Source organism: Mus pahari, unplaced genomic scaffold, assembly GCF_900095145.1.
Source record: "Mus pahari unplaced genomic scaffold, PAHARI_EIJ_v1.1 scaffold_7374_1, whole genome shotgun sequence".
Classification (NCBI taxonomy): domain Eukaryota; kingdom Metazoa; phylum Chordata; class Mammalia; order Rodentia; family Muridae; genus Mus; species Mus pahari.
Genome location: NW_018392874.1, coordinates 53,971 through 63,782, shown reverse-complemented (window position 1 = coordinate 63,782; position 9,812 = coordinate 53,971). Strand labels below are relative to the sequence as shown.

Sequence of the window (9,812 nt, the reverse complement as noted above, 5' to 3'; positions counted from 1 at the left end):
GTGTTTAGAGGTCAGGTAGGGTGGAGGTAGGGACACTCACATTGAGAGAGGGGGTAGGGAGGAGGTATGGGGTGTGGAACTATTGGAGGGTGGATCAAGGCAAAGGAAAGAAAATATGGAGTGTAAAAAATAAATTAATTCTTTAAAAACTGTATAAAATATAAATGTAATAAAAACAAAAAACAATGTAAGATAAAGGTATAGCAAAAAAATTGGTATGGGAAAAAACAAACAAAAGAAAAGTCACCAAAACCAAGCATAAGAAACAAATGTGCATGCAGAGACACATGTTCAAAAATAATCGATAGAACAAAACTGAGCAACAGGTATGCAATAGACTGTGAGAGGTGATGCTATATCAGTATAGGTCCATGTTCTAAAAAGACTAGTGACTGTAGGGATTATTACTGAGGATCAGAAGGAAGTAAATATGGAATCAAACACATGTATAATCTCAGAACCTACATAATTTAACAGGTACATATGTTGTGTTAGAAAATGAGTTTGATAAAAAGTGTTTTATTATTTTGACTAACCTACATATATTATGTTTGCATGCCTATGCATTCTGATATAAATACTTCTCACCTTCTCAGAGACTGGAATTTCTGCTGGAACACGGGACAATAGATAATACACTTGTGGTCATTACTTACTTAAGTATATGAAGCACTGTTTGTTTGCACAAATGTTGGTGATTTGCATTTTATAGATCAAATTCGTATTACACATTATTCCCAAAAATTTCAAAAAGTTCTGGTCACTCAGAATCCAGTGAAATTTTTATAATGCACAAACATGCTTTTTCCTTTTTTGTTTTATTGAATAAGAAACATGTCAATGGAGGAGGTCACTGGTGAAGATATTAACAAGGTGTGAAGAATTTTGGTTTATCAAAACATCATCACTTTAATCATAGATGGACATTTACAAAACTGACAAAGGCACAATAGGACTGTGAGGAGGAGGTAATAAATAGACATTCAAAATTACACTTTCTGAGTAAGTCTAAGAATTAATCCTTCTGTCATCTCAGACCCAGCACAACTTCCTGATCCTCCAAGGTTTCTGACACACTCAGGATGTGGTTGTAACACTGTCTTGCACGGAAATAGACTGCAGACTCCTCAGATTTCAGGCTGCTGAGTTGCATGTAGGCTGTGCTGGAGGATTTGACTACAGTCAATGTGGCCTTGCCATTGAACTTCTCATTGTAGTTAGTACAACCATTTCCAGGATAAATATATACAATCCACTCAAAGCCCTGTCCAGGCTTCTGCTTCACCCAGTTTATGCCATAGCATGTGAAGGTGTAGCCAGAAGCCTTGCAGGACATCTTCACTGGGGCCCCAGGCTTCACCAGCTCAGCTCCAGACTGCTGCAGCTGGACCTGGGAGTGGACACCTGTAGGGAGAAAGTCAGAGTGGTTGGCATTGTCACCTCAGGCCCTGTATCCTCTTCAGATTTTGAACTGGTGATCCCCTCACCTGCAGTTAATGACAGGAGGAAGAGAAAGACCCGGCTCCATCCCATGGTTAGAATCAGTGTGTTCAGGGACTGTGGAAAGGACAGTGGTCATAGGTTGTTTTCATGGTGTGGACATCCCTGTATTTACTGCCATAGGCAGGTGATTTGCATATTCATGAGCAGTGCATTTCTTAATTAAGATCCTAGTCTATCTAGAGGAGAACTAGGGAGGAAGGACTGAAAAGGCACATGGGTCAGGCAGCAGGATGCTCAGGTCCAAGTCCTAATCCTCTCTGAAGAAGTGCATCCCAAACACTTTTTCTGAGCCCTGGTCAGATTTTCTGGATGGAACTTCAGGGATTCAGCTCTCAATACATTGTTGGCCTAAGACTGTTGCTCCTCTTTGGGACAGTGTTAACACATGGACTTACAGATGGTGCTTTATGATGATGATCATAATGATGAAGATGATGATGATGATGATGATGAAGATATAATGTTGATGTGATGATGATTATTGTTGATGATGATGAGGGTGATTATATGATGAGGATGATGATGAGCATGATGACGAGGATGGTTTTGATGGTAAATTCCAAAAATGGCTAACTTTAGAGAATTAGAATGTTCTTTCAGATATGTTCAAGTAATATTTCCCTTCACACGGATTATATATTTCAAAATTCACTAAAATGACTAAAAGTACATATGGTTAAAATATTTACACATCAATTAATATTACACCACTATCATGACAAGCTAAACTATACATATAAACTATAGATGTGTCTACAAAGGATTTTATCACTAAGGCATGTATTTCATATATATATATATATATATATATATATATATATATATATATATATTTATCAGAAATGTATATTGCTTTTGGAGAAAATGAATGCAATTAGATATAATGAATGCAATTAAATATAACTATATTAATTAAGACAATCTCAAAATCAAAACCATTAAATAAATGTGACTCTTATTACTTACTTTTATATTTTTCATAGTAATAGACATCTTTGTATGTATGTAAATACAAGATGATGTATCCATTGTCTAGTAGAAAAACAGGAAAATAGGAGGAACAAGATGTTAAAAGAGAAATATGAATAATGTACAAAATACAACTGTATTAAAATTCTATACACTTGTAACATTGCTATTTATAGATTTCATTAGGGAGATTCATAGGGAGATTTACTCTTTGAAATTTTCAATCACATATGAAATATGCTATGATCAGCCAACACTCTCTGAACTCTCACCACAATCTACCACCACTAGGCCCCTGTTTTCCACTTGGAACTTTCCAATAAGTCCCTTTCCTAACATCCTGACCTCTTCTGTTTCATTAAACAGTGACACAGTGAGGTTAATTAGTACTAGCTGTACACACATAGATACAGTCATCATTAGTAAAGAGTGAACCTCCAGAAATCTTCCCCAAAACAAAGAAATGATATTTTGCCACCAGTCATCAAATACCAAGAGACCTCCAGCTTGCTGTGGTTACTCAAGAGTACTTCCCTTCCTTGTTGCAATTTTTTAATTGTAACATTATTCTTAGTGGTGATAGCAGGATACACCTGCACCAAATGGGACATGTTAACATCAGAGAATGATTTATGTACTTCAATTCTAAGGGATTTAACTGATGTTGCTAAGTTTGCCATAGACACATCTAACTACTCAGTTATTCATGGTCTCTCATATGGTAATTTTCACTGGTTTGATTTCTGTGCATCTGTGCTGGTAAATCTAGGTACTGAGAGTCCATGTGTGCACTAAGAACAGTTAAATACCTGGAGATAAAATTTCATAACTTTATCCCCATCCTCTGAATCTTACATTCTTTTTCATGTTTTATGAACGTCTTTGATTTTTGGGTGAGAGGCTGGTATCATTGAATCACCTGTTGCTGCGTACTTTGACAATCATTCTCAACACTATAACAACTCATGAATGTCTGCATCAATCATTACAAGTAGCACAATGAGCCTCTGTGATCAAGGCTCAGACAATATACTGGGTATGAACATTACTATTTATAAGGCACTTTGACAGCATGATCATTAGCAATACAACAGAGGTCTGCTATGGCCTGTGTCATCTCTAAACATGGGCTTTAACCACCCTTACCTGGAAGGAAAATCTTCCTATGAAAATTGACTAAAAAATAAATAAATAAAAGTATTGTGTTGTTACCCATCAATAACCCTCTCACATGTATACTCAAATGACTCTACATCTTATTGTAGAGATGCTCAGACATTCACATTTATTCACAGAAAGTTATTCATGATATTGAACAGAATATAGAGGAAGGAATCATCCCAGATTTCTAATAAATCATAAATAAAGAAGGACAAATTTGGACATATAGAAAAATGAAAATTCCTCAATGATAAAAAACTTGAATTATCTGATCTATAAATATATGGAACTGGAAATTATATACCAAATATTTCAACCATGTCCATGAGGCAAGTGCTGCATGTTGTCATTCATAAGTGTTCCAAGATTTCAATATTGTGTTCGGTGTATTTAATTGTAGAGCCTGAGAGACTTGAATTGGGCCTTTAGAGTATGAGGAATTTACAAAGATGATAGAGTAAAATAGAGATAAAAACTGAGAGTAAAACGTTTAAAATTAAGCAGATTATAAGAGCCAGAGTGGTTGTAGGACTCCAAGGAAAGAGTGTCTTCCAGTCACAACTGGAGTCATGCACATATGTATTCACAGAGACTGTGGCTGCAAGCACAGGCCCTGAACCAAATCAACACAGAGTTGGGAGAAAGAAATGGACACAGGATCTCAGCCCTAATCTAGTAGAATTGAGACTGACACTCAAATGTAAAGGAATAGTTTTCTCATGTGCAGTCTCATGGGGGATGTTAAGCACAGTTAATCATGAGAACATGCTTATCAATTCATCACCAAAAGAAAAGAAAAAGAAAACGAAAAAGAAAAAAAAGAACTGAATGGAATTTTCGCAGACTTTTTTTTCTAATATTGTCTTGTTAAATTCCTTTTGCCTCACTTAGGTTTTGTCTATGTATCATAGCTACAGAGTTGTAATTTTATTAGTCTCTCTCTCTCTCTCTCTCTCTCTCTCTCTCTCTCTCTCTCTCTCTCTCTCTTTCTTCTTCTCTTAAATTCAGAAGGAAAACTTGGTGTGTAGTTGCATGAATTCAGAGGTGGGAAGGATCTGGAAATATTTGGGGATGTTGAAATAAGTTATTGGAATAAATTGTATCACTTTTTTTCAAAATGTTATAAAACCGAATAAAAACAAATGAACATAAATCTGTGAACTGTTTAAGATAATTTACTGTGTTTGAGCATGGAGACATCACATCTTAATCACCACAGTACAGATCAGTTAATACACTTAATAAAACAAAAACAAAAACAAAACAGAGGGTCCACTCCTTATCCTTCTCATCTCTCTATGGGCATTCCTGGCATCATCGTGCCACCTGCTGGTCATGATCTTCCCTGAAACTAGGATTTTCATGGCTTGAACTGAAGGTGCATTGTCTGGCTTAAGAAAAAACTTATGTAACTTCAGTGTTTACAGAAATCCACTGAAGAGAGAAATGGCTTTAGTTTAACTGGGGAATGATAATTTGTGCATCAATGACTTTAAGTTGTGCCAATATTACTCTAATGTCTCTCCTGAAGTCAACTTGCTTGCAGTTGGATCCAGCTCTTGCAGTTCCCATTTCTAAAAGTGTGACGACAGTAGACAACAGGATCTTTCCTGATGTCATAAGACTACACCTGGGGCAGAGCACTTGAGATCAAAGGTAAATCACCATACATTGTTTAGTAGACACAGTGAAAAGAAGTACACAATAACAGTACACCGGGGTGAGACTACACATATAAACAACTGAAATGTTGAAGTAGCTCAGGACCTAGCTAGACTCTTAGAAGCTGAAGCAGTTTTGAAATTACTGCTGAAATCAGCCTGTATTAACAGAATGAAAAATTAGTTAAAACTCTTATAATAGATAATGAAAAAGAACCAGCAAGATGAAAGGTCTGAATCTTAGAGACCTGCAAAGAGAATCACTACATGGTGCATCAGGACTGCACATGATCATTGTATGTGATCTCTTAGCAGCTATAGTTAACACCACAAAACCTGAATAAATCATTCCAGTATAATTTAAAGCATGAGAATAAGTGAAATAGCTGAGTAGCAACTGTCTTTCCTTGTAATTTTATGTAATTTTGATTGATTGGATTGGCATGGTAGTATGTGAGACTTGGATTTCATATATTTTTCTCTCAGGTTAACTCACCCAACTTGGTTCATGTGTTCTCTGCTTCCCCCAGTAGGCAAAGTGTAACCATTAATGTGTAATATTTAAACACATTACAACACAATGGTGTGGGATTTCCAAGAACACAAACCATGTTTTGGGCTATTGGCATTTAATATTTGTTGATAAAAATATGCTCACTTTTTCTTTGGAAGGATTCTAGGTGTTGCTTATGTACTAGTGAATGACACACATATGTATATATACACAGCATTGATTGGAATCTCTATATTTTTACTTAATGAAATGGGGTGGTCAGTTAGTTGAGAGATTTCTTGGAAGTTCCCAATGGAAGAAATAAGGTAATAGTGGGGTACAAATGTTCCTGATGCATTTCACACATGAATAAAATATAAAAGAATAAGCAGACTCATTCTGAAAAATAAAAGTATCAATTTTATATATGATTAGAATCTTCATGGAAATGATTGTTTCACACTGTCCATATTTCACCCATAATTTCTACTCTTTCATTTTGTGACTGTACTATTTTTCTCTATTTTGTTAGGCACTTTCATACACTTTTATACAGTGTAAGGTATTGATATGCATAATTGTATATAAGAATGCAGTATATAAGAACTACTTATGTGATACTCACATGATGTCTGCATATATTCATTAATAGAGTTAATATATTGGAAAGTTCATATCACTGACACATCTGTGGCTGAGGACTATGTCATCATTCTCAACCTTTTGAACAGCCATGAATGTCTGCATCAATCATTATTCATTGAACACAGAAGCTCCTTGGTCATGGCTGAGAGCAGCTCTAACCTATTGTATAAACATAAGAATTAATAAGGCATTTTGAACTTCAGAAATACAACTATGGTCATCTAGGGCCTCTGTCATCTCAGGCCATGGGCTTTTGACCATTTTTACTTGGCTTATTTGAATATTTTAAATGTTTTGAATTAGGAGAAGTCAAGAAAGTAATACATATAAACAATATATACATTTATATAATATATACATAAGATATAATGTACATATACATTTATGTATATATACATATGATTAGCTAATTTTTTTATGTGAATCATGACTGTAACTGTGAAATTTGGTGGTTTCCCGACTTTTCTACATGTTCTTGAGTATTTTTCTCTTGTTTGTTTTCTCTGTCCAACTTCAACACAATAGATACTGCTTTATTTTACTATATTATATTTCATTGTGCTTGGCTTTTATTTCTTAGAAACCTGTTCTTTTCCTCTGATAGATATAAAGGGAATATATCCAGAAGAGTTGGGGGAGGTGAGAAAAAATTCTTTGGAGCAGGAAAGAACCAAACTCTAATCAGGATATATTGTATGACAGAACAATCTGTTTTCAATAAAAGGGGAAAACTGTTTTTTAAAAAAAGAGAGTGGAGAAGAGGACAAGGAAGAAGAAGGGGAAGACACTCACTGGTCTGTGTCTGGTCATGCTCTATGGTTATATGAGATACATGAGTGCAGAAAGCCAAGTAGAAAGTAGATGTGTTTGTTTATTTCTGTATTTATTATTTATTATTTATTTTTTATTTGTTTATTCTGACTTAGGTATATTTGACTGTGACTGCATGCAGAGGGTGGGCACAGACTACATGTACCTACATGTGTGGACAGTGAGGCTCCCAGAAGATAAGAGTTATTAATTGAACATCTATGAGCCAGTCACAGGATAGCACACTATTATAAGTTAATGGTCATAGAATCCTTACAGGTGCTACAAAATTATAAGGTGTTGCAATTTCTCTAAGTTTCACACAATTACTCCACAATTACACCTCAGTTCTCAGAAAGAATTTAAACACTGAATAGATTAAAAGAGCCAGAAGAGCTGTCACCAAAGGAACTGTCTTCATACACAACGGGACTCATGCACATGTGAGCATACAGTGACTGTGACAACATGCAGAGGGTGTGCCCAGACTCCATCCACAAGGTATTACAGTGTTGAAACTAGCTTTATCTAATGGAGCAACATTGTGTCTATTAACCACACTTAAAGGTGGACACATGTCCAGCAATAGAAGTAAGAAGTTTCATGCTTGGGGACTATGGAAGAGGGTAGTAATGTAACACTGCTGATTGTGTGAATATCCCTGTGTCACTGAGAGTGCAGAGGAAGTTCATCTAAGAACAAACATTTATGTACAATATCAGAACATATTGCAATTAAAAGGTACATAAATTGTATTGGTAAATGAGTTTGATGAAATGTGATTTAATAATATAATGACTAACCTACAGGAATTCTATATAGATACCTGTGCATATTAATATATTCACATTCTAAGAGAGGAGAACTTCCACTGGGACACAGAGCCAGAGTTAGCAACACACCTGAGGTCACTTAATACTTAACTGTGAAAGGAGTGTTTCTTTGCCAAGATGTTGGTGATTTGGAATTTATAGTTAAATTCACATTACCTTTATCCCCATCTGTTTCAACAAATAAACTGGTGTCTCAGAATCTAGTAATATTTTTAATATATTTTAATTGGATAATTTTATTTATTTACATTTCAAATCTTATTCCCTTTCCTAGTTTCCCCTGTGGAAACCCCCTATCCCATCCTCCCTCCCCTGCTTCTATGAGAGTGCTACCTCACCCACCCTCCTACTCATGCATCACCAACCTGGTGTTCCCCTACTCTGGGTCATCATGCCTTCACAGGACCAAGGGGCTTTCCTGCCATTGATGTTCAAAATGGCCACCCTTTGCTACATATAAGTCTGGAACCATAGGTCCCTCCATGTGCATTTCTCCATTGGTATTTTAGTCCCTGGGAGCTTCGGGAGTCTGGTTGGTTGATATTGCTGTCCTTCCTGTGGGTTGCATTCTTCTACATACTGTCCTCTAGTTGAACCAGCACCATTTGTTGAAAATGCTGTCTTTTTGTCCACTGAATGATTTTAGCTACTTTGTCAAAGATCAAATGACCAGAGGTGTATGGGTTCATTTCTGGGTCTTCAATTATGTTCAATGGATGTACCTGCCTGTCTCTGTAACTATGCCATACAGTTTTTATCACTATTGCTCTGTAATACTCTTTGAGTTCAGGGAAGGTACTTCTCAGTGACATTTTTATTATGCATCATCGTGATTTTCTGTTTTGTTTTGTTTTGTTTTGTTTTTAATAAGAAACATGTCAATAGAGGTAGTCACTGGTGAAGAAATTGCAAGGGTATAGTGTCCTGTAGGTTTATCCCAAACCAGCATCACTTTATTTTTACACAAAATTTTACAAAGTCGACAAAGGCACTGTAGGGCTATTAGGAGGCAGAAATAAATGGGCATTTAAAATGTCTCTTTCTGAGCAAGTCTAAAGATTAATCTTTCTATCATCTCTGTCCTAGCTCAGATTGCTTCTACTCCAGGGTTTCTGACACACTCAGGATGTTGTTACAACACTGTGTCTTGCCCAGGAACAGACAGCAGAGTCCTCAGATGTCAGGCTGCTGAGCTGCATGTAGGCAATGCTTGAGGATTTGTCTACAGTCAGTGTGGCCTTGTCCTTGAACTTCTCATTGTGCTTAGTATTATCATTGTAAGGAAAAAAGTATCCAATCCATTATAGGCACTGTTCTGGCCTCTGCTTCACCCAGTGAATAGTATGGACAGTGAAGGTGTAGCCATAAGTCTTGCAAGAAATATTCACTGAAGCCCCAGGCCTCACCAGCTCAGGTCTAGACTTCTACAGCTGGACCTCAGAGTGGACACCTGTGGAGATATAGACACAGTGGAAGTCAGTGAAATCTCAGGCCATTTCACTTCTTCAGATTTGGAACTGGTGAGCCCCTTACCTGCAGTTACTGACAGGAGGAAGAGAAAGATCCAGCTCCATTCTATGGTTAGAGTCAGTGTGTTCAGGGACTTTGGAGAGGACACTGATCATAGGTTGTTTTCAAGGTGTGGACATCACTGTTTTTACTACCATAAACTCTGGTAATTTGCATATTCATGAGCATAGGACTTCTTACATAAGAACCTAGTCCAGCTAGAGAAGA

General features: G+C 36.5%; 1 gene segment (V, D, J or C); it reads right to left on the bottom strand.

The window, feature by feature from the left end:
* Positions 1-1,027: 1,027 nt before the first annotated feature.
* Positions 1,028-1,533, bottom strand: LOC110315227. The segment is given in 2 exon segments: positions 1,028-1,404; positions 1,488-1,533. Coding segments are annotated over 2 exon segments (423 nt in total).
* Positions 1,534-9,812: the final 8,279 nt, after the last annotated feature.